Below are 26,219 nucleotides of genomic sequence, written 5' to 3'. Positions count from 1 at the left end.
ATTATTAATATTAATATCACCGCAAAGCCCCTCAAAGATCCAATTCTGAGATCAGAGGTCTTTGCTGAGAATCAAGGCAGGTGAAGAGCCACATGCCCAAAATGCAGCCTGTAGTACTAAACGTGAGATGAACTGTTCTGCTATCTGCCAGTGACTGCTGTGCCCAGCATGTTTGAGTGGAAATGAATTAACCTTGGCTTCTGTGCTTAACCCTGCTTTTCTTTTAAAGGCAAGAGAAGGTTGCTGCTCTGGAGCCTGCCTTCCACAGTTACTGTGCTGGTCAAAGCAGAAGGAACACATTTGTACAACTGATTCCCAGTCTTAGAGGAAGTGTACACCTGTTCTACACTCCTAAGTGGGAAAACAGAAATTGAAAGCAAGGGATGTGCTTCCCTAAATTGTTAATGCATAAGACATGTAATTGAATTTTCTACCTTCACCGTACTTGCTTTAAAGCATTAAGGTGTGCAGCAAATGACAAGGACAAAATTAATATTACAAGTGAATTCCTGCAATATTAAGATAGTAGTTTACTTGTTTCAATCTCACTATATTCAGCAGTGAAGCTGTCACAGATATGTGCTGCAAGCTGGTTCTCTACTTCCAAACTCAGAAAAGGGCAATTATGCTGTAAAAATGTTTAGATGTAATTTCTTGGCTTCATAGGCTTTTTTCTTACTTAGACCAGTTCTATTAACCCTTCAGGGAGGGATGCATCTTATGCAAAACTTAAAAAACCCAAAGCTTTAAGAAAGTTGAAATGCCTGAGCAACGAAGCCTGAGCAGAAAATAAAGATTTTTGAATAAAATCTTTGAATGGTAAAAACACAAACTGAAAATACACAGGAAGAAGAATGTTCTGGATCAATGCCTCCTATCAAAGCAGAGATATCAATTTTTACATTTAAAGTCTTGAAAAGAAATGGTACAAGCATAAGGAAAAGTCTGGAGTACAAAGCTTTAATTACCATTGTTTATTTGTGGTATATATGTAAGCAAAAAGAAAGACTATGAATGGCTCTTCCAAGTTATCCAGGAAGATGGAAACAGGAATACACAATGGGTAGTTAATTCTTGTTCCGACTTTCCCTGTTTCTCAGTGGACGCAGTTTCATGTGAGATGTTTACTGTTTTGAGCTAAAAGTCAACAATAACATCTCCAAATCTTCACAGACTTTAATTACTTTCAAGACTATCATTACTTTTTCATCCCTCATGAGACAGCCTCTCTCCATGCTGTGAAAGTACTCTGTAAGAGCACAGTAAGCAGCGTACAGATTCTAACGCTCAAGCTTGAGTGGCAACAAAAAAAAAAAAAAAAACCACCAACAAAAAACACCAACAAAAAAACCCCAAAACCTGAAAACATGACAATTTGAGTACAGAATGTGAGATCAAATCCAGATTGCTCAAAACATCCTAACAAGCTGCAGGAAAACCCCAAAATCACAAATCACCGGAGAAGAAAGATGGGGGGCAAACTGGGGTAGCTTAATACAGAGCATCCAGATCACTGAAAATAAGAAAAAATTACCTGAGAAAAAGACCTGGACACTTTTCAGAGTCACTGAATAATCAGCCATTCACTACTTAGAAATAATTTCTTTCTTAAATTTTTAACAGTTCTTTTTCTAAAGAGGCTCTAAAATGAAGATGAATGAATAAATAATTTTTAAGGCTGATTTACACAAGTCAGTTAACCTCTTTTTTTCTCTGGTTGAAGAGAATTTATTTGTTTTAGTTTGTTAAAGGAACAAAAGTAAGTGGAGACATAAATTTCACATAAAGGAAAAAGTGTATAAAGTAATGAATATGAATAAATTTTAAATCTAATCTTGCACACTTAAATTTTTTTTTATTCATGGGAAAAGCATCAGGGAGGAAGTTTTGATCAAGAATATGGGAATTGGCTGAAATAGATAAAATCCCTCATATGTTTCAAGAAGTTGTCCTAGCATGACCAATATACCACATTTCGAAAGAATGCTGTCACTAGAGTAGAGTTAATTTCCTCTCAGTAGTTGTTGCAGTGCTGTGTTTTGGCTTCAGAATGAGAATGGTGGTGATAACACACTGATGTTTCATTTTTTGCTAAGTTCTGTTTATCAGAAGTCAAGGATTTTTTTTTCTTGTCTCATGTTGTGCCTGTGACAAGCAAAAGAAACTGGGTGGGAGCATGGCTGGGATGGATGACCCGAAATGACCAAAGGGACGTTCCACACCACAGGACATCACTCCCAGTAAATAAACTGGGGGAGTTATCTGGAAAGGGGGTCTGTGTGGATTGGGAAAAGGATATTGGTCAGCAGGTAATGAGCAAATGTATTGTGCATCACTTGGGTTTTTTTTCCTTTCTATTATTATTATCATGTACCATTACTACACTGTTTTACTTTGCTTTTGATTATTAAACTTTTCCCATCTTACCATACAAGTTTTGCCTTGATTCTCCTTGCCATTCCACTGCAGTGGGTGGGAAGAAAGGAGATTGAGTGAGTAGCTGCATGGTGCTTAATTTCCAGCTGGGCTTAAACCACAACAAATGCTCAGGCACCTTAGAACACTTACATGACTTGTGGGCTCTGGAAGGACATTTTTCTGAACTCAAGTAGCCTCACTGACTATGAGTCAGATAATGAAACAGTTCACCCCTTTCAAGTCAGTCATTTGATTCTGACTTCTTTTACAAGAACCTTCAGGGGTGGCAAGGAAACACCTGTATGATGCCACAAACATTCCACCTACCATTCTTTGTCTCTGGAAAATGTCCTATGCTATAAAGCATAAGAATTCACCACTTTCATATTTAGTAGTGTAAATCATGGATATAATTTTTGAGAAGTTACTTGATGGAAAGAAAAAAAAAAAGCCAATGAACTGGTACTTTGCCTGTTTACTAACTCTCAGGGTTTTTCTTGGAAAGGTAGTCTTACCATAAGGTTAATCTTTGTAAGGGTCCATTCTTTCTGGATGTTAGATCAGGAATTTAACCTTGTCCACACTTGAAAATAACCTATTGTTTAGCATTCATTCAACTAAATCTGTACAACACAATTTAATGATGTATCTGCAGCATTTTTGAGAGATGCAGAATAAAATTATAGGTCTGGATGGCTGGTTAAGATCCTTTGTGCTCAAGCTCCAGCAGAGATTAATGTAGACAGAGCAGTGTTGCCACACAGCTGAGAGAAGCACTAGCCATATCCAAAGCAAGCTGCTGAACTGCAGCTCTGAATAGGCTTCTGGTATTTCAAAAATAAGCATGTAATTGCTGCTAACATTTCTATTCAATGTTATTCATTCAATTGAACTTATCAGTAAGTTGGACCAGTCCTTCAGCCCCCTACCCATTCATTTCTCTTGAAAATAAGAAAATAATCCATTCTGGGAGTTAAAACCTCTGACTACTTGGTAGCCAGGAGATTGCTTAGGTAACAAATTAGAGCTAATTTATTTCTCCCATGACACATTAATGAACTTTTCATTTCATTATTAAATTCAATTGTGAATGTATACCATTGCTCAGAACTGGACTGGAAAAAAGACAATGTGCACTGGATGGTTTTGCCAGCACAAAACAAAGCAAAGTAAAAATACAAAGATCTTTGTTTTCTCATTCAAAAAGTAATTTATGTTTAATGTAAATGAGATACAAATAATTGATTTAATAAATACTTCAGAGAAAAAGAACATAAATCACCATGAATATCAAGATTAAAAATAGTTCAAATATTGATAAATTGAAGCAGCAAGATAAAACCATAATTTGCCTTACACCAAACTTGCACAGGAACTTGATAAAATGCAAAGGTTAAGCGTTATTAAAAACCAAGGGGAAAACCCTGGAAGACGGTATTAGTGGAGCTGCAAAGAATGAATGGGATTTTGCAAAACAGGAAATTGCAATTTGGAGTCTAATACTAAAAGCCCTGCAGCTACCTTATACAGAGACTCAAATCCTGCTTCACAGGATGTTAGCAGGTGATCTGCTAAGATATTTTTCAGATTCCCACTGCTTAAAAGAAAATAATAGTCTCCAACATCTGACAGAAGTCATATGTAACAGGTGCACACTCCAGTTTTTATTAATCTATATGGACAGAAAGACTAGACTATTCACAGAATTTTGATGCAAACAAAGAGCACATAGAAAAGTTCTGATGACAAACTGGGAAACATTAAAAATGTTGAAGCTATTGCTCACAAACATACAAATTTGAAAACTGCTTAAAACCAAGATGTTTTTGCTAATATTCTAATTATTCTATAAAATAAGAACCAATGCAAAAAGATTTAAAATAGTAGGAAAACAAAAACACTCATCAAGAAAAAAAAAACCAAAAATATGCAGCTCCTGGAACAAGCATAGAAAAAGACCCTGTCACAGCAAATTAAACATTCCCAGTGCTTCCATGCATACAGTATAAGTACTCTGCATTTCTCACTATATATCTAGCCAGGGCTAAGAAGCAATATTGCATAATTCCATGATTGGAACTCAGAAGTGAAGACACACAAAATGTTATGAGAATACTGTGGTAGGTTAGAATGAGTAGTGATATATATATTAAAATAAAGATCCACTATCTTATACCCCAGCATACCATTCTCTCAAACTTAAAGAAGAGTAAAGAACTTTTGACATTCTTGAGATCTACTTGTTAAATTGAACTCTCTCTTTTGTAAGGATAGCAAATGAGACTGCGACGTAAGGATGCTAAGATATCGTTATGACTCTGAAAATGCAAAGTATCTTTACACATAAAGGCAATACACATTGTAAAAATTCAATTCTCTCACCTTTAAAGAAACACAGATCACATTCAATGCTTCCTTGATCTGAGGATGATGTGACTCATGGACTAGCTCCTCACAGATCCAAATACCAAGGCTGCAAAGAGCAACACATCTGTAAAACAATGTTGAAGGACAAGTTGTTGAGAAACATTCTACAGGAATGTGTAATTTTTTTGATTCATTATGTTTTGCTAAAGACGTATAACAACAAATATGTTTTTAATATTTCTGAAATTGCACAAAAACCTTTTTAGCACTGTAACTTATTTAAAAATGGGCAAGAAATCCAAAGTATGCGGGTGAAGGCAGAGGAAAGAGCAGAGGAAGCACCCATCTGAGCAACTGAAAAATCCAAAAGACATCAAGAACTCCTGCATTTCTATGTGTGTTTTGATTAAAAATATTACCTGAAATCAATGTATGGAAAATTCTTATATTTTGTTAAGACAAAGCAAAAATTGGGGTAGGAGCTTCTTCCTTCTCAACACAAGAGGTTGCTAGTATTTAGAGACACAGATATCAGAGAGGAATGTTACTCTCATAGACATTCACACTGTTTTAGACAGACAATAAACAAGCATGAATAAAGGAGGGGTAAATGAATTCTAGAGACAGTATATATATTGTTATTAGTACATCAACTTTTGTTATTTCTTCATTTAAAATCAGGAAATAGAAAACAAGTGTAAAGGCAAAGAGTATTTAGACGAATGGGTTCAAATCTAGAGATGGATGAAATTTGTTCAGAAATATTAAGGAGCTAGCTTAAACAGTCTCTGAGCCATTAGTTATTTTCTTCAGGAACACAGTCTACAAATATTTTGGAAGCAACTTCAGAATTCAAAATCCTGGATAAAACTGGGGAGAATCCAAAATCGACAAGAGGAAAGCTGGTCATGTGGCCTGCAATGCATTTCACCTGGGAAGGAAAAATTGTAGGCTAGAATAGAAACAGAAGTGGGTATGAAGCCTGTGCTGTAGAAAAAGCATTTTAAGGCTACTTAAAATCATGAAAATGTTTACACACAGCAAAAATATATGCAAGACTTAATTGTACATTCTAGTGTAAAACCACCCTATTTTGTACATTGTCACTGAAAGAAAAACTGCAAAATGGAGAGTGTTATGCCTTTTAGAAAGCAGTTTTGTAACACAAAAAAATTAAATTAATGTGATCCCAAGCTATTCTCTCATTTTCCTGTATTGAGAAATATTATCAGCTCAAGTGAAGAAAGAGGTTAAGTGGGTTGATGGAAACTGCTCTTGGTTTTCCAACAAAATGTTTAAAGGTTCAATAAGCTGATCTTTCCAGGCTTTTAGTTTTTTAGATATGTAGTTCTAGTATTTTTAATTGACAATATATTAGTTATATATATTATATATATATTCACTCTTTCCAAATATATAAGGCACACAAATGCACTCTTCCTTGGCAGGCATTAGAGATTTGTGTTCAATCCCACACACAGTTACAGGACTGTAACTGAATGCTTCTGAAGACAGGTACAGAGGAACAAAATCCTAAGCAAATTAAGAAACAGAAGAGAAAACTGGTAACTATTCCCTCTGAAGTTGTTTATTTGATGAAGATGCTTAGGTTTAAGCATCAGAGCAACCATTCCTAGTTTAATGCTATGCTCAAATCTTCTCTGCTTCTTGTCCATACCACAAAGAAGGGTTCATGTACACTGGATTGTTTCTGTTATTCAAATTAAATCATGTGATTTAATAAAAAATAACTATTCCTCCCTCATAAATAATCTTGTCCTAACCAAAGAAAAAATCACATCTCTAGTCCAGAAAATCCCTGAGCTGAACACCAGGGTAGGCTGGGAAAGCTTATTCTCTTACCCTTATTTACACCTGTTCCTATCAGCCACTATCATAGAAAGAATACTGGACTAGACCAGCCGAGTTTGTTAATTTAATATCTCTATTATAAACAATTTCAAATTCACATCATGGACCACAATTCTGACAGTGGCGAAGAAAACAATAACAAAATGCAACAAACTTTTACTTTAAGCTCTCTAATATATTCACCTCAAAATAGGCTAATAAAGAAAATAATCTATTAATGTAGAAGCTCTTTTAGTATGACCTACCGTGCAGGACCAGATGGTTCCTCTCTTGCTGAACTTAACACAGTTTTAATTATGAGTTCCTAAAATGAAGAGGAAATACTCACTGATTCACACATAACTCCATCACAAAAAGCATCAAATTATTATCAAAGACCACACAGGCATATTGCTTAGCTGAGTCTCTACGTTTTGGTCAGATGGATTGTTTGCATACCACTACTCCAAATATCTAGCCTGTCCGATATAGCTGTTACTCATGTGACCCCAAGAGTATCCTACATGTTACTGTCCTAATTTCTGCTGATGAGCCATTTATCCAATTCTTGTCAAAACATTTCCATAAAATATCAAGGGTAAAAAAAAACTGTAAAGGATTCCTCGAAGCTATCTTGAGTAGTGCTGAAGGGTATGAAAGAAAGAATCTTTTACACTGAGGTTTAAACAAGCATTTTTAAAAAATTTAATTGATCTCAAAAGTATTTTCCACTAGCTGCAGAGTAAGTGCCTACAGTGCCTTATGAATTCTGTCAAGAAGAATTTTGACACAACTAGAGTGTAATGTCCCTAAAGCTGTAGGCTGCCTTAATATAATTCAAGTAAACAGCCATTGTACAAGAGAAATGAGAAAGAAGGAATTCAAAATCAGTCTCCAAAGGAGAGCAAAGTACAAAGCAGCTCTCAAGTCATCATTTCTCTCTAAATTGAAACAGTTTAGAAAACTTAAGGAGAGACTTTCTTAGACACATTAACTGAGCTCTGTGCAGTTTCAGTATACTGTCATACTACCTAACTCTGTGTTATGATAGACAAGGTAATGACTCCATTAATATTTGCCTTTTAAAGAAAGAACATACTGCTGTACAGAACACATTGCATTACAGAAATTTTCTAAAGCCCCTAGGAATGAACACAGGCAGATTTCACCAGTTGTGAAATTAATAAAATTGTCTTAATTAATTATATAACGAATCTTAAACCTCTCAATCTTCTTGTCTCAGCTGATTAAATTTGTGATACCTGCAAATGTCTTAGTGAGAAGAGGCTTGAAAGGGTGAGATAATGTATAATTTCCTTCTACAAACATAAGAAAACACTTTATTATTAATTAACAGCAATTAAAATGTATGTTTAGAAGTATAAAGTTTGACAAGACTTTATGGGATCTTGAGTCTTATGATCTATTTGAAATTACTCTTGAAAACTTTTAGGATCTTAACATCTTAGTATTTTCTGTGAATATTAAACATATATTTAGTAACAGAATACTAGCCAAATATTCTTAAAATTCTTACCTTAACATCTGTAAACTGAGATACAGCAATGTCAGGAATATTTGGGTGAAGAGCTGGTAGTTCACGATATAAATTGGGAAAACAGACTAGAGATCCTAAAAGGACCTGTGCTTCAACTCTTGGTGCCTGAAAAAAAAAAGTTGGGGAGAAATATATATTCTGACTGCAATGGGGAAGCTGACATTTCTAGGTGCCTTAAAAGAGAATGATGGCTAAAATTGTACACAGCTTTTTCCTTTCTCCTGGAAATTCCGAGCCCCTACAGAGCTGAGTAAACACAGACCACAGCTCCCTGGATTGTTACTCATGCACACCCCTGCTCTCATTTTGTAAGACAGTCAAAAGGAGACAGAAGAATTGTTAGGACTACAGACAAATAACTGAGTTGCTAACTGGGCTCAGGTCTTAGGTTCGGCTAATTGACCAGGATGTGGAAAACTACTAAAGGTGACATGAGGCATTGCTGAACAGGAAAGGCTGCAGTGTAAGAAGCTGACAGAGGTTTCCCATAGTACCTTGAGGAAGGCTGGATTTCATAACTGGTTAGAGAGGAATTGATGGGATTGAAAGAGTCAAAATTCAGACAGTTGGAGGAGACTGTGGGGGATTTGAGAGAGTACAATATGCAGGACCAACAGCACCTAGGTAATCACATCCATATTACTATATAAGGCTGAACTTTCCTGAGTAACAAAATCAGAAATGTGAAAAAAAAATCCCAGTAGTGCAAACACTAGCACATTTGAGTTCTCAAGCCTGATCATAAAAGTCACTCTATAGCAGAGATATAGAGGAATAAGTACATTTTTTAAATTAAATCATAGTCAAAATGGACATTTACTTTAAAACCTCTTCAAGCACAGAAAAATGGCAGTCACAATTTTTGTAACTATAAATAAGATTCTCTGTTTCAACTGTAATTTTTGCATTCTTCACATATTTTCTGGAGAGGCATGTGTAGCTCTAGAATAAATCACTAACATTATCTGTATTTAATAACCACTACATTGAATTCTGGGATCAATTTAACACCCTAGCCAAGGAAAAATACACTGCTCAGTATTCTCTCAAATTCTTCCTCATCCATAAATGAGAATTAACTGATGAATACTTACATTGAGGAAAGAAGAAGCAGCCACTCTTCCTGCTGCTACAATGAAATCCATAATAAGCATGGTAGCACCAGGTAAACCAAGTGAAAAGAACTGAGGAGAGCAGTGCTTGATGATTGTATTGACAATATCCTCGCAGAAGGAAAAGGGAAAAAAGGAAGAGTATCAACACGAATCAAGATGAAAAATTAATGAAAAAGGCAGGTATTTATCAAAGGTAGAAAGCAAAAAATGTGAGAAAGAAAACTCATTGTGGCCAGTAAGACATTCATTAGTGACAGAAGAATAACACAAAAGATAAATTCCTTAAGTATACTCATATTAATGTAAGTAAACTTGCTATACTTTATAGATCAACTAAGGCTTGGACAATAGTTCATATATTAATTAACAGTCAGCTTTTAAGAGTTCTGTAACTGATTAACCATTCATTTGAATAGGTACAGAAGAGATACAGTAAGATAACCAGCTATTATTATACCTTAACAAGTGCTTAACCCTCTCCAGCAAGTATTGCCTGACTATAACTTTAAAAATATCAGCCTCTTACATATACCCACATGAAACCAAAATTTAAAGAAAGATAATAAAGTTTTTTGTAACATTTCTGGTATGTAGTTAATAATCACAGCATGTTATGTTCTTGTAGACTTAGTGAGGCACTTTTAAAAATCCTCGTACATGATGAAATTTTTTGAAAGTACTTTGAAAAAGTATAAAATGCTTTAATTGTAAAAAAACATCCCAAATCTACAGATAGGCACCACCCCTCCTTTTCTCCACTAGTAGTAATATCCAACTACACGGCAATGTCATAGGAGGATCTTCAATCCAGCAAGAAAAGCAGCATTAATGGGCGTTAGAGGACAGAAACTGGAGATCTGTCCTATCCATAGTCATCTGTGGAATAATTTTGGAATAATTCTATTCTTCCCAGTTAAAGAAAATTGGGTTGTTTGAACCTTTGATCTCCCCATACCTATAATTATTTCTCAAAAAAGTTCACAAACCCAACTTTTTTACACTTCTGCAAACCTTTAAAAAGTATTTAAGCCATACAACATTTTCAGACTTCTTAATATCAAAACCTATGTAAAAGGTCTACTCCCACTGATTAGATACACTCAATACATCTCAATTTGCTGGTTCCTATACTTGCTGTAGAAACAAAGTCCTCCAATGCAGTGAGCACAATTTACTAGCTAAACTGTTGCATCAGGGAGCAAGTAAGAAGAACAGTAGACTTTAGAGATCTGCTTCCTTCTCTTTCTTGCATACTTCAATCTGTAACATACAATCAATAAAAAATGAGAGAGTACCTTTTCTGTCCTCATATTTGCTTGAAACGGACTACAAAAAAAGCATTTCTGAACAGAACCAAGAACATGAGGATCATTTATCAAAGTTTTCTTTTTAGAAAAAGTATGTCACAGCACTAATTTAATAAACAAAGTTATTTTACTGAGATGAAAATACATTGAGTATTTTTGAGAAGAGAATTTTATTTTCAGTCATAACATTTATATTATCTTGAATTTCATAATTAACTTACTTGATCAACATGAAGAAGTCCACAGTGCATTATATTGTAGAAATGAGTTAAAAAATCCCTGTTTGGAGAAACATCTTGTCTTCGTTTCATTGTCTTACAAATAAGCTTATAAGCATGTAGCTTTCCTTGCTTGTATTTATCAGTCAGCATGGTTGCCTACAGTTTTAGAACAATATTTATTATTCATAAATTTAAAAATACATTAAACACTCTTCTACACTTATGTTAACTTTTTTTTCTGCTTCACAGTTTAGTGCTCAAATTTACCTTGAAGAGCCATGGTGTTAGAATTCTCAGTGGTGGAATTAAAACTGGGGGAGATGGTGAAGTTAGGTTATCTGTTGAAATACCAAGATTGTCTCTTATCTGTGATTATTAAAAACAAAACAGAAAGAGAATAATTTAAGGGAAATACATAAGGTAGTGTTTTTTTCTTTTTGAAAATCCTGCCCAAACAGGTCAGGTTGGAGAAAAGTTCTTTTACCTTGGCCAGATTCTGCCACAGTTCACACAGATAATCAAAAACCTGGGCATGAATCTCTGGATCCATGATGCTGTTGACATCTCCCAGAATTCCTAGCATCCTCCTCCACATCACAGTAGCAACATCTGCATGCCATCCTGTAAGTGTACCCCCAGCCATCACACTGCAACATTCTGAGGGAAATTCACTGGTTTCTGCAACAGAAGGAAAAAAGTATAGTGAGATCTACCTCTCCAGAAAAGGAGAAGTCCTGATACAACTGTTAAATATACACTCTTGTTAAAATTAGGGCTTTTAGAATAAGCTATTTTTTACCCATTCAGTCACCTGAACACTGTATATGTTAAATTTTGTCTATATAAACTCTGTAGAAGAAGAACTGGTCTGTTTCTTATATTCTTTAGTAATATTTAAGGTCACTGATGGAGCTCTAATACAGATCGGATGAGCCTAGTAAGGCCACTCCTTTTCTAAGTATTTTCCTACATTCTTTGAAGTCAATGAATCTCCAGAACTCCACTTGGCTGCTTTCAAGCAAAATTATCTTTCGACTTCAGATCTTTCTTAATACAACATAAAGATTATTTTTCTTAGAATCTAATAGGAAAGCATGTTACTGCAAGTCAAAGAGAAAAGTGTGAGTAATCTTGTCCCTAGCTATTTTCATTTAAATAGGAAATTTCTATATGAGTAGAGGCAACATTCAGTAATTTAGCACCACAGTCCTAACACCCACCTAGCTCTTTCCACACACCAGTGCTACATGAATAAGCATTCTTTTTTAGGTGGAAGATGATTAATCTGTCCATATAAAGAAACCTTCAATAGATTATGATGGCTCAAGTCTACTCAGGTCATGCTCAACTAGCTAAACAGCCACAAAAAAACTAGATAATGAGCCAGTTTGAGAACAGCAGGCATTCAGAATCTTCTTTCTACCCCCTCAGGTGGATAATTGGCTGGGATCTTCTGAAAATCTTGCAGCTCCGATAGGCATATCAAATCAAAATTAAATCTGAATTCAGCCTAATCACATAGCCTCTTCTTTTGAACTTCTGGGCCACTGTGGTAGAGATACTATTGGTTTCTAGGCTGCAGATTTTAAAGTACAAAGCAAAATGATCTTTCATTTTGTCCATCAGTAGGCTACATAAAGAAATAGGGTGTGAAATACATAGCAGACACTCTTGTTTCCATGAGACCAAATGCAGGAGAAATGTTCACATCGTATTTACAAATAATGTATCTTAGAATTCAACAGCTAAGATAGTTGACTTAGTCAACAGTAATTACAAATTGGTTTACATATGGAAGGGAAACAAATCAAACTTGCAAGAAATAATTATAAGATTATGAAATGATGAAATTGTCATCAATGATAATACAGTCCATGGCAGGACCACATGCTAGATTAAGTTGCCACAATTCTAAGCAACTAGAAGAGCAATTATAAATATGTGGACTATTAATCCACTGTTAAAAATTCCAATGAAATGCAGGTTAAAATGCAAAAGTTTTTTGTTTGCTTTTAAAAGTAAACACTGTAATTAAACACTTTTTGAAGTGCAGATGAAATAACCTTGTATAGGATTGTTTACAATTCATGTGATACTAGCTACTTCACTACATTGCTTAAGAGAGAGAGATGAGAGAGATAGAAAGAGAGAGAAAGAGAGAGAGAGAAAGAGAGAGAGAAAGAGAGAGAGAGAGAAAGAGAAAGAGAGAAAGAGAGATAAAGAGAGAGAAAGAAAGAGAAAGAGAGAGAAAGAGAGAGAAAGAGAGAGAAAGAGAGAGAAAGAGAGAGAAAGAGAGAGAAAGAGAGAGAAAGAGAGAGAAAGAGAGAGAAAGAGAGAGAAAGAGAGAGAAAGAGAGAGAAAGAGAGAGAAAGAGAGAGAAAGAGAGAGAAAGAGAGAGAAAGAGAGAGAAAGAGAGAGAAAGAGAGAGAAAGAGAGAGGTTTGTATTTTCTATTCCAGATATTGCCTAGGTCATCTGGCGTCTGTAAAACAGAGTGGTGGAGCTTCTCATCCAGCTGCAGATCCTTCTGCTCAATATGATCTGCATGAAGAGTGGCAGGAGAGGGTGTCTGTGATCGGGATCCAAGAGCAGATTGGATTGGAGAAGCACTTTCAGAGCCTGCAAATGTAATTTTTAACAGTTACCTTAAAAGCCTTTTCTATTTCCTTGAGTTATTGAAATGTTGTCTAAATACAGCATTAACAGAAAACTGAGCTGCTTTTATGTATCAAATGGGGCCAAGAAAAGATACAAAACAGTAAGCAGATCTCCCTGTGAGTGGTGTTCTGAAAGAAAACAAAGTGCACGCAGAAAAGGCAAAAGATGAACATCAAAATCAGACAGGTAAGAGGACTAGCAGATCTCTATTTTACATCCAAATAATTCTGAATGTGTTTGTTTCGTAGCACTTTTAGTGTTTAGAACCGGCCAAATTTCTCATCACATTCCCTCACCTAAATTTCTCTCTAGCAAAATGTTTAAGCAAAAATCTTGCTAGAACAAATGCTTTTCCAGGATTATAGATGCATGCAAGTTAATTTATAAATAAAATCTCAAACCACTAATTGATAAGCTTTGGTGTTTATCTACTGATTGAGCTGAGAAAATTTGTATGATGGAAAAGTTAGAGGGGTGTTATTTCCTTTAAAACAGGAAATCAGAAGAGTCTGAACGACAGTGCTACAAAGGCACTTTCCTGTAATAGTCTCTGAGCAACCTCTCTAGGCAATTATGTGGTCTGTACTGTGTGATCTGTGAAGAGGGACTAAGTAGTTGTATTTACTTCTTCTGTACTATCTTACATTTCACATCCTGAATTTGTCTAAAGGTCCTTATAAATGGCTGAGTTTAGCCAGAACAGTCACATGGCAGACAAAAAGAGAATAAATATTCCCCACAGACTTTTTCACACATCATGTTAAAATGGAAGAATTCCTATTAATTTTAATTCTTAGATAAATGTAACGGGGACACAAAAATATTATGTGTAAAGTTCAGTATTAGTGATAAAGTGAACTTTAGGGACAGCAATTGAAAAGTGAGTCTTTTAAATGGTAATTTTCCCAAATCATTGTGAGAATAATTGAAGAACATTTCTCATTTGAGAGAAGTGTTCTTTCTTATAAAGAGAACAAATTGTTTAAATAACTTGACAGAAAATGTTATTACTGTTATCAGAATAGAAATTGCAGTAAACTATTATGTTGTTAAACTGCAAAGGTCTTTATCTCCTTTAAATGGCTAAGACAATGAAGTTTTTACTATCAATTTAAATCAACACCTCTATGCAGGATAAAGGGACACTACTGCTTCATACACAGACTGTTGTTTTATGTGACTGGCAACAATCCTTTCTTCCTACTGACCACTAGTTTTCCATATGTTTACAAAGATAAAAGTAAAATACACCTTTCAAAGATCTTCAAAGAAGTATTTTCCTACATCATTTCCATTCTGCTCATTAGTTGGGAACAGATGAAAGTAGTTCCAAAAAAGCAACAAGAAAGAGTGATGAGAAGGAGAGAAATTGAGAGAGAGTGAGATAGAGAGGGAAAGAAAGTAAATGAGATAGAAAGAAAGAACAAGCAGGGAAGAAGGGAGCAGAGGAAAGAGGGAAAGAGATCTTTGTATGATGGAAGAGAATGGACAGAAACAATTAGGGAAAATTTGCAGAACTACAAGAGTCTGTCATTAAAAGATACTCCAGTGTATGTAGATCCAACTTTGACAGAGACTCCAGGGGTACAATATGTTCTAGGTGTAGTACACAGCAGTCAATAATCAACTTTATTATTTACTTAAAATATGATGTAATGCCCATATATCAAAAAGAAATTATCCTTCAAAACTCTTCAGATTTAGAAAGAGTAGTTTTCTGATCAGCAGAACCACTGAAAATTTGTTTATTGTGAGTGTGTTTTGAGGTTGAGTTTCTATATTGATTTGCTGGCATCTAATACAGTGAAATTCAAATTGCAGCTTCCATCATGAAAGTCTGAATATATGCAATTTTCACTAGATAGCTGCCTATCTTTCATAAAACATCAAAGAAAATAACATCCTTCTGTTTTCTTATATGTCAGTTTAGCAAAAATGACACAATAGGTTCCAACATTGTTGGGCGTGTGGAACAGAGACAGACAAAGGAATTGCACAAGGATTGTTTCCTCAGGAAACCCAGCTAAATTCATGTGACACACAAGAACTGCCTCTCTACAACAGTGGTTCAAGCAAGAAGAGTCACTAATTGCAATCTTATCAATTCAATTATAGTGCACACTTAGACAAAAATACCAAACAGCAATGAAGTTATTAACATATAAAAACATACAAACAAACAGAAGAACAGATCTACAGCAAGAACTTTCAACAAGCACACAGTAAAGAGAAAAATGAAGAGAACACAAGTCAAGCCGAACATTGTGGAACAAGCTGAACAACAATGTCCATGAAAGCTAATACCATGGTTCCTTCAGCAGAAGGGCACTTTTAAAAAGTGAAAATTAGGGCAGAGGAAGTAAAGATGTCTTTCCATACCTCTGCAAACGCAGAGTTTGATCTCTAACGGAGAACAAGACACAGTATGGAGGTATAAGCTTTCACAGAAATATAGATACTTGTTGCAACTTGTTACTTGTTACAACTAAGGTTGTAACAGGAATGGTAGCATGTAACAGCTATGGAACTAAGAATATGAAAAAGACAACGGACAGCTTTACTTCTTCTGCAGAAAGCCTGGCAAGAGACCATTCTTTCAGATCATCCTCAGAGAGGATCATTCTCTCTTTCAGACAGGAGTCCATTCATCAGTTTTTGTTAACTGCATCACTTTTCAGTTATACAAATGGAAAGTGATCTTACATGGCCAAATAACTAACATTTTGCATAATAAAACCTCTCAGTTACACAACAGCTAATACAAAGATATATTAAGATCAATGCATATAAAGGAATCACAAGATGCTTCAGTGTGATACACTGGTTTGAACAACTGTGAAAACCTTCCAAAGCAAGAACATTTAATGAAAATTAATTATTTAACTACCAGTAATAAAGGACACTTGTAAGAGATCTAGCATACATTATGTGGTAAGAGTTTCTCCTTGGTAATTCTATAGATTTTCTCATGAAGGGTTTAAAATACATTTAGGACCATGGATAACAAAATCAGACAAAGGTTTTCCACTTAGGTTATTTCACATATTACTTTTCAATAGCAATCAAAAAATAATTGAAATAAGAGAATAATCTAAATAGAATATAGATTATTGGCAGAAGCTGGAAGTTGCATTCTTCAGGATGGGTGGAAAATTTCTGAAATAAATAATTTTTTTCTTTAAATATACTTTACCAGTAATAGTTGCAGCTTCAGCAGACAATGGTTGCTGATTGAGACTACTTGTTTCTGAATCTATGTGGAGTGTAGTTAGACTGGCCACTTCTTGCTCCTCGGCACTTTGTTGCTGTCCTGAAATTGCATCAATGTCAGTAGAAGCTGGTGTCCCTGCCTCAGTGCCAAAGTTGAAATCTGTTTGAGGAAAGCATTGTATTAACTCACAACATAAAAATACCACTAATACAAAAAAACCCCAGAGGCCCAGGACATCCAAACTAAGCAGAAAACTTGAATGTGCATCTTCTATGCTACTAGTACACTGTTGTAAAACTTAAATAAAATACAACAGCAGAAAGTATTATTATATATTATGAATATTCACTTTCCTGTCATAAACCCACAACCTGATGTCTGCAGAAGACATTCTTGTTGCATGTCTATATTCTCTTAGTTGCTGTAAGTGCATCTACATCTCAATAGTGCAAATATACAGGAACCATACATTAAGGAATTTTTTTGTAAAATTTACAAGCTGGAAGGAATATTCAAGCTTGCTGTAGAAACACTAACTTCAAACTAAAAATATGACAGTAAATGATACTCTAACAAATGTTATCCTCAACACTAGCGACAAAAATGTCAGGCTGAAATGTAGGTTTAAATGCCATGACTTATTTGCATAATGGAGATGTACATAAAAATTGCAATTTCTTCCAAAAATTCTACAATATAAATATTATTTTTATCTTATATAACACATGATGTCATAATTTCTAGCAACCATAATGACTCCTTCTGTTAAACAAGGGTGGGGATGGACAAATAAAATGAGTGAAAAGCATTATGTTATTTAACAAAGCATGCCAATTTTAACAAAGCACACTAATTTTAACATGATATTCCATTTAGCATCTTGATTAATCTACAGCTGCACAACGACCACTGTAAAAATAGCAGGAGCCTTTCTTTAAGTGTTACCTAATTACTTTCAGAAGAATTAAAATAATTTCCAAAATAAATAAGCTTTAATTTTTGTATTTGTGCAAAACAGATGGATGTACTCCTCAGAGGAGACAATACTGTCTTCTAACTTTTGTTCAGTTATGTTCTCCTCTTTGCATAGTAGTACTCCAGTGCTCTTCTGTTCTGGTATACTAAAAAAAAATACCCTCTTGTAAGAACTTTTCTTGTTCCATTAACTCGCTAATGATTACAATGAAAAATTAAAATAATCTCCCCCTACAGAAAACTACTGGCATACAACTTTATCCAGGGAAAAACAAAAAAACCCCAAAAAAACGAAACAAAGGAAATCTACAATACATTAATCCAAAATGCTATTACTTCTGGAAAAATACTTGCTTTCAAATTTGCGGCTCTCATACTGGAAGGCGCTGAAGGAGTCAGAGTGGCTGTCTGAGCTGATGAGGTCACTGCTGCCCGCGCTGGCAGGTGACGTCCACTCTGAAGGCACGCCCGGGTCATCCACAGGACGCATTTGGTTCTGCTTGTTCAATATATCAGGAAGGTCTTTAGGAACTTCCAAGCTGCCAGGGCTGCTTCCTCTTCTTGTCACATTCTAGATATTGAAGATACATAAATTATCTTATAATCTTGGATGGCTTACTTACATAAAATAGAAAAAGTGATCCCACATTTGCTGAAGTCAGAATGTAACAAACAGTTCTTAAGCACCTAAGCCAGAAATTGTCATCATTCTAAATACCAAGACTTTCCAAACCCCCAAATGAAGAACCTATGAAGTCACAGAATTTCATAAATACAAATTTTATTTGTGCAGTGGATTTTTAGACACATAGCATAAAAGGCTAGAATTCAGAGTAGCATAGGCCACATGGTAGGTAAGGCATGAAAAGAAAAAGTTAAAAAGCATATTATATCTAAATAACTAAAGAAAACTTGTTAACCTTGGTTTCAGACACAATGTCCTATAGGCCACCATACTACAATCAAAAACTTAATTTCTAGAAGGATCAAATTAATTTACAAATTCATGAATTAATCTTCTTCTGATTAAAATACCATTTTGGTACTGGTTTGGAACACAAAAGACCTCACATAACAGAAATAAGGGATACAGATTTGCTCATGTACAAGTAAGATGGTGGTCTATTTGAAGTCTTCCTTTAAAGCATTTTTTCCCCACAAATAGCACTGTTTGCTTGAGAGGAAAAGATATCAGAGTAGAAAAGCCATTTTATGAAATGGCTTGAAATATGTATGCATTATGAGACTAAAGATGCCCCATTTACACTAGGCCCAGACAGTGTTGCTTTTTTTTACAAACGTAATACTAATTTTAGGTTAACTCAGAGTAATAAGCTTTTCACTATATGGTTTTAGCATTCAATATATGTAGCAATCTAAAAGTAATCCTAGTAAGTTGGTACTACTTTAAGAAAGCATGTCTGTTGTGTGCTAATTTAAAAAATGAGTGGTAGTTTCAGAGTATTTACTCAAACTTATCTCAGCTCTTTTCTGCTACCTGAGGAAAGAATAAATTCTCAAAACAGAGTAATTCCTCCCTTTCTCTCTTCTGCAACCAGCTGTTATGATTTGTTTCATTAATTTTCAGACTAAGTTAACCTTTTCCATAGACAAGTTAGCATTTTGTTGTGTAACTTAAGACTACTGATAAGAATACTTTGTGCCAACAATCAAGTTTCATAAACATGAGTTCAATACAAAAGAGAAAAAAAAGTATACCTACGGACAAACTCTATAAATCCTCTCTTGCCACTTATAAAAGGTGATAATAAATAAACAATTTTAAAAATAACTTTGAAGAATCTTCTTTTGTCCCTTATTATCACAAACCCCTCACTGACAATTTTCTATAGGAATATGTCTTACAGGAGCATGTCATCAAAGGACCTTGCAAATTCAAGAAAAAGGAACTAAACAATTTTGCAACTCTATCTTTAAATTGATACCCATTCTGTTCTTAATTTGCAACTTTTTTTTTAGTATTTTCACTTTTGTTACTAGTTAATAAGCACTTATCTCTTCAAATCAGTTGTCTCCTTCTGTAAGCATTCAACAGTAACCAGAAATTCTTAATTTAAAATAGATTAAAAATTCTTATTATGTATGCCATTCCAAACAACATGACACTTTTGGAAAAGTGTAGGAAAACAGCAAATGGAAAGCTGATTCAAGTAGCACAGTACTATTTACATGAATAGTGTATTCATTCAACACTCGGAAGTGAAATTAAAAAAAAATGAAAAATATATATGAGTAGTTTTGTAGTCTGCTGCATTGACTACACCTGTAGAGAACACTACTATACTACATCATGTCACACAATTACATACCATGCTGAGGCCTGCAAATTCACATTCAAACTAGCATTCTGAAAGTGTCCACATAAAAGTATCTTTGCAGGTGCCATTAAGGCTGTTTAATTCAATGAGCCTATTCACCTGACAGCAACTTCCGCATTGCTTCCATAACGAAGATTTAATAGATATGAAAACATAAATAATATAAAATGGCAAGAATCTATGTCAAAGACAAGGAATAATTAAGCAATATTCTTGATTCTGATTCATAAAAGCCAGAGAAACACTTTTTATTGAACTGATTTTTCTCGTCACTGACAAGTTCACTCATATATGGAGACTTAAGTATTGAAATGCAGCAAGTTTAAAGGCTTACCAGTGCATTACCACTGCGGAGTCTCTCAGCTATAAATTCATCCATGAGGTCAGGAACATTTGTATTGCTACTGCCAATATCACTATCAATAGGGTGCAGCTTTTGACTCATGTCCTCTCTATTAGCTAAAAGCAAATGAACAACCATTTATAGTAAAGAATGCATCAAGACATTTTCAAAACAAAATGTAACAAATTAAAAAACCTGCTAATTAACAGAAATTTAAAAATCAAAACTGCCAAACATGCATTTTAAAAATGTCTCTCTTTCAAAGCAGATTCTACTTTCAGAATTAGTACGGCTTCTTCTTCCCACTAAGCAGGGGTTAGTTGATTTCCAATTCCACCTTTAGGAGCAGGAAGCTTATAGGTAAGCACTATTCAAAGTTGTTAATGCTTGCTTTAAGGATAAAGCACATGTTCTTCCTCCATATCACAAGTAAGCAACAAATTCTAAAAAAATTACGTGATTCCTTCAGGCTCCTTCTTCATTGCATTCCTAATGAAAAGCAATGTAATGGAAAAAGTAAACTATGTTGTAAGAGATACTAATGACAAATGGCAATGTGGCACTGTATACAGTTAGTATGAATAGTGTAAAGAAAATATTACATAATAAAATGACATGCTACTATATGGAATGAAATCTCTAATTCTAGATGATCAGTGGTTATGAAAAATTGATGAAGTTCACTGCTTTATTAGTGTTATATTTTTGATATAACTATACTGTTCATATTTAGCTGTGGCTGTTACACCCGACTTTATGATATTAGCCTTTAAAGTCTGTAAGTTATTCCAGTCTATGTTCTTTTTATATAAATTTTTCCCTCAGTGTCATCTCTCATGAGAACACAGTGCAGTTTATTCTAACAGTGAGGTTCTGTCAAATGTTGGATTTTACATAACAGGTACTTCTAAAATTGGTGCTTCCTAGATATGCCTTTTTCAGAAATCTAATTTCTGAAGAGCAGCAAATCATTTTTGTAAGACCCGTGACAGTACCGCTCTCAGGTGCTGTGCTTACAGAGACTGCCCTCAGGTGGCATTAACATCTCGATGCAGGATGCATTGCAGAATCCTCTGTTAATCATGCCAGCATAACAATGGGGAAAAAAGAAAACCTGCATTACTGCTGAAAGTTAATTTATTGTTCATTTATGCTTATATGAACTAAGACAATGTATATTAAGAGTTGCAGCCTTCTTTTTTGATCAGACCACAGAGGTCTCATAGTTAGCAGGCGAAAGACTATCACAAGACCTTCATGAACATCCAAGATGCCAATAAAAAAAGAAAGCAATGGATGATGTTGCCAAGATTTAACTGCAGCCATTTGGATGAATGAATACAGGAAGGCCTATGACATGTTTTGAAACAGATTCAAACAAAACCTTATGATTAGACTCAGAGAACTGCTGTAATGAAATCATTCCAGTAATAGCAGATTGCTATTTTGGATTATTTTTTTTATACTATCTAAAATGACCTCCAAATATAAATTTGAGGGGTTCTTTTTTGGTTTTGTTTTGGAGGAGGAAAAGGAGGAAGAGGATGAGGAGGAAGAAGAAAACACACTAAATGAACCAGAAATACAATTAGTTCAACCTAGTTGGTAGGGAGCCAGGTCCTGACAAAACTACACTCAAGAGTGGAATAACATTCTGATAAAATATGCATTGCCAATCATTCAGTAGGCTTAATTTGAAGGCTTGCATGATAGATGAAAATTCAAAAGTCTCAAGGCTTAATCCTTTACTAGGTCATTTACTGTCTCTTCCTCTTCCCTAATCTGATGATCTTCAGCAGCAAAGAGGTTCAACTAAATATCTTGAAAAGAAAAAATTAGTAATTTAAGGTATGTAAATGTAACTTATGCTGGGAGAAAAATCAGCTGGCTATAGGCGCATGCATAACCAAACAGGGAAAGCAGTGATCATCCCAAAGCCTTTTGATTGCTTATCAGAGCTTGCTTCAGTTGCATTAAGCCAAACTGGTGCTGCCTTTCTCCTTTTGCGCTCTGCACACTGTTAGTGCTCACCTGCAGCTTTCCTTCCAAAATAGCCCATTACATGACTGTACAGATCCCTCAGTGGAGCCTCTGCTGGCATTCTGTTCTGCCTCTGTGGGGAAACATTTGCCTTCGGCTTCGAAAGAGCATGTACAACAGTTTTATAAACACCACCCAGGGAGCCCTGCTGTTGTGCCGACTCCTGACCTGATGCTCTAAAGGCACTACGACATTGGAGCTGACTAACTGCAAGACCTTCTTTCTGCAACACAGCTGCTTGAGTTTCTGTAGATTCCTTAACTTGCTTGCTGCCAGCCAAAGCAGCATTGACTGCATCTAGATGCCTATATATTCCAGGTCTAACCAGCTCTGTGGCAGATGATGAGCTACTGCTTGCACTGGTACTGCTGTTGCTGCTACCACTACTGCTACTACTGAAGCCACCAAGTTTACGTAGTCTTGCTTTCCAAGCAGCCTCTTTGCTCTCAAGAGGATTGTAAAACTGAACCGATTCTGTAGATGGCCTAAAAGTAACATGAACGCTGTTTCTTTTTTTTGTTGTTATTTTCATTATTTTGGCCCTATGAGTTACGGTTTCAGATATACTTCTTTTAGTTGGTGCCAGTTTGCTTGTGCCTGTGATGTGAGGCATTTGAGGATCAACTTGTGCTTTAGGAAGAATTTTCTTTGCATGGACATAACGCGAGTTGGTCACTTTTTCATTAAACTGGGCACTTTTATGCTTTTCAGCTACTGGTACTTCCACAACTAAATCTACATCAGTTTCAGTGGCTGCTTGCCTGTACAGATATCTCTTCCCTTCTTTGCTGCTAGGACTACTTGACCCATGATCAAAAACGCTTTCATATTGTTTATCAATATCTAACTGTCTGGCTTTATTGAGTGCTTGATTTCTTGTGAAAAAGTCTACTTGAGTAGGTGCAATATTACTTATAAAGCCACTTGGGTTTTGTTCTAGTTGCAGCTCTGTGTGATTGGCTTGTTCTGCAACAGTGTTGCTAGTCGTGCATTGACCAGTCTGATCTCTATTTTCTAATCCATCCAGTGGTAATCTATCGTTCCTACTTACTGATGTATCAACTTCATGAGCAGAAGCCTCACATTTCTCTATCTCAAAGTTACCGCAAAGTTCTTCTTTTTCTTTAATAAGATATTCTCTCAGAGAGGAAAGGAGATCATCTTCACCTTCAAGGTCAACATACTGGCTTTGTTCAAAGGCAGTGTTTGCAAATTCTACCGGCCCTATTAAATGACAAAGATGGTCATAAATACTATCCCCAACTTCCAAGGAGGACTCTCTGCTATTTGTATCAGTGATATGGCTTTCAGTGGATCTATGCATTGAAGAGGTCTCAGTGGAACTCTGTAAGCTTGGAGCATGATGGGATGAACTGTCAATGACAGGAACTGCACCTTTGGCTCGTTCAACTGCGAATGGTTCCAGGATGTCAGAGGTGCTGCTGCTTCGTGGCAGTGGCTGTTCTTCATTTAATGCACCAAAAACTTCACTTGGAGCATCCTCACTCTGAGAAAAATGTCTGACTCGAGATGGACGTGGAAGAATTTGAGCATCGTCAATGTCTGTAGGAAAAAAGTATATGTGACATGCACAAAAATTTACATACAGAGACAATATGTATTTACCACTACATCCTAAGTATGTGATTTTAAAAGCCAGAAAAATTCAGAACCTCATTTTCTTAGATACAACAAAAATACTTTTTCCAATACTAGAGTGTTAAAAACACACGCACATAATATCCAGTACAGAATGTAATATAAATGAGTTAGACCATCAGAACACAGTTTTAAATGTTAACATGCATGAGAACAGTGAGGTCATGGAACATATGGAAATACAGTTAAAGCTAGAGCTGTGCCAATAAGTTCAACAATTCAACCAATATTATTCCAGCTAGCTTGTTCAAGAAATGGTTATTGGAATACAAATTAGCTCAACAGTAGTACTCCCTTTGTGGAATTTACATCTTCAGAAAAATGGGCAACTCCAAAGAGAACAAGGATGTTTTTTGGAAAATTAGGGCTGTCTATTGAAGTGGAAAACTATTAAGTAAAACAAATACATGTATGTGTAAGTGTATATATGTATAAATTAGTGAGATTTCAGGAAGAACACCATCACACCCTTATATGTATTTTGGGATATGTAATATAGTGTATACCTAAGGACTAAAACTTTTAAATGACAAGGAAGAGCTGGCCCTATACAGAAAAGATTACTATACATAATGGACAATTTAAAGATATACCCTTTTCCCCCAGAAGAATATTTTGTCTTTCATCTTCAAAATATGAAATTGAATACCTAATGAAGGCTTACCTCCTCATCTTCTTCCAGTTTTACTCAGGTAAATGTAACATTTATGAGAATTACAAAACTAAGTACTCTGATACCAAAAAACATCCTGCAGCCTCACAAAAGTTAACATTAGAGTAAACCCACTTTTGTTTATAAAAAGATCAGAATTTGTTATTACCATTTAAATTAGCGGTTCCTTGTTCCTTGTTGAGACTCTTAATATGTTAGTGTCAGTAAAAATCATAGTTAACTGGAATGAAACCTACAGTTCCAACAGGCATCACCTAGAAATTGTACAGAAGTATCTTCATCTCATTTCACATCATCCACAGAAAATAAAGAACCTTCATGCATCTCTTCAGATTTCCTACTGTTATAGAAATACTATGTACTATCAAATTACCACTGTAGGCAAGACTAAATACGCTTACAGACAAGTAAACTAGCTCCTATCCTTTCCAGTCCTTTTAGGAGATTAAGCACTTAAACAGCAGGGCAAAACCAGTTTACTCAATTTTCTGTTGGTTTCTTTTTGACAGAATCCTTTACTCCCTAGATTAATTTTTATTACCTGCTACTTAAAAAGTTGTAGAGATGTTTTCAAATTCAGGAGTAACAGTAAATAGCTTAAATGAACACCAGCAAGAGTCACTTATCGCAATACATAGACTTACCTTGTTCTATCTAGACACTTTAACTTCAGGACTGCAATGGTGAATTTACTTAATATCAGAACAAAATTTAAGCCCCTTTCCTTCCCCTAACTCTGACATGTTGCAGCCAAAATAAAGTAACTACACATGTAATTATATTTTAAAATATTTTTATTATTACTAAATACTATATATATTAGTAAATATTTCAAATTATTACTCCATTGATCTCTCCATATATATGAATACTGAATATTTATAATCTGAAGTCCCCATAAAACCCGTTTTAAGCTGCTTGCACTTTTCTGAGAATGTTAGAAATAGAGGCCCATTTTCTCACATTCTCCTTCTAAACAAAATCTAAAAACCAGAGGAATGAGTTATGTCTGTACTTAACTAAATATGTATCCCAAGAAGATGAAAAATGCTATTTCCATGCTCAATTTTTCAAAGAAGTTAAAATTTTAGAGTAAAACTTTGACCTCATACAAAGTTTACTGAACTGTAAATAAGCTATTAGACAGGAAATTGAGAGATCTCTATTGGAAAAAGAGAACAGACATACAAGCTATCTCAAAAAATAAACATGAACTGAAAAATCATCAAATACAACACAATCTATTATTCCTTTTCTCTTCAGCTTTGTTAAGCAACAAATTTCCCATTATTGTTCTTGTTCAAATTTTTACTACGAACTAACACCCTCTGAAGTGAACCTCTCTAGTTGGAACTGTTATTTCAAACTCCCTATTAACTTAGGCAGAGATTAACAGAGGTTATACTAATGCAGTCTCAAGATACTTCTTACAGCTGCAAAGAAAGGACCAACAGAATTCAGTTGAAAGTATCCATGATGATATGT

The 26,219-nt window shown here is 35.1% G+C and overlaps 1 protein-coding gene across 15 annotated transcripts in view; it reads right to left on the bottom strand.

The window, feature by feature from the left end:
* The window catches only part of RALGAPA1 (Ral GTPase activating protein catalytic subunit alpha 1), a 131,281-nt gene that overhangs the window by 62,092 nt on the left and 42,970 nt on the right, over window positions 1-26,219 (bottom strand). For 9 of the 15 annotated variants that reach the window (XM_033063047.1, XM_033063049.1, XM_033063045.1 and 6 more), the window contains 12 exons: window positions 22,394-23,965; window positions 20,354-20,478; window positions 18,035-18,251; window positions 16,688-16,864; window positions 13,303-13,455; window positions 11,322-11,515; window positions 11,105-11,203; window positions 10,838-10,993; window positions 9,289-9,417; window positions 8,174-8,299; window positions 6,903-6,961; window positions 4,801-4,909 (listed from right to left, as the gene is read on the bottom strand). In XM_033063047.1, the coding sequence (XP_032918938.1) occupies window positions 4,801-4,909; window positions 6,903-6,961; window positions 8,174-8,299; window positions 9,289-9,417; window positions 10,838-10,993; window positions 11,105-11,203; window positions 11,322-11,515; window positions 13,303-13,455; window positions 16,688-16,864; window positions 18,035-18,251; window positions 20,354-20,478; window positions 22,394-23,965 (3,116 nt within the window). The remainder of the gene's footprint in view (window positions 1-4,800; window positions 4,910-6,902; window positions 6,962-8,173; window positions 8,300-9,288; window positions 9,418-10,837; window positions 10,994-11,104; window positions 11,204-11,321; window positions 11,516-13,302; window positions 13,456-16,687; window positions 16,865-18,034; window positions 18,252-20,353; window positions 20,479-22,393; window positions 23,966-26,219) is intronic. The other 6 variants (XM_033063057.2, XM_033063056.1, XM_033063059.2 and 3 more) reach the window with 3 other exon arrangements.

The sequence above is a fragment of the Catharus ustulatus genome, chromosome 6 (genome assembly GCF_009819885.2).
Source record: "Catharus ustulatus isolate bCatUst1 chromosome 6, bCatUst1.pri.v2, whole genome shotgun sequence".
Taxonomy (NCBI): Eukaryota; Metazoa; Chordata; class Aves; order Passeriformes; family Turdidae; genus Catharus; species Catharus ustulatus.
This window is presented reverse-complemented; position numbering and strand designations above follow the sequence as displayed.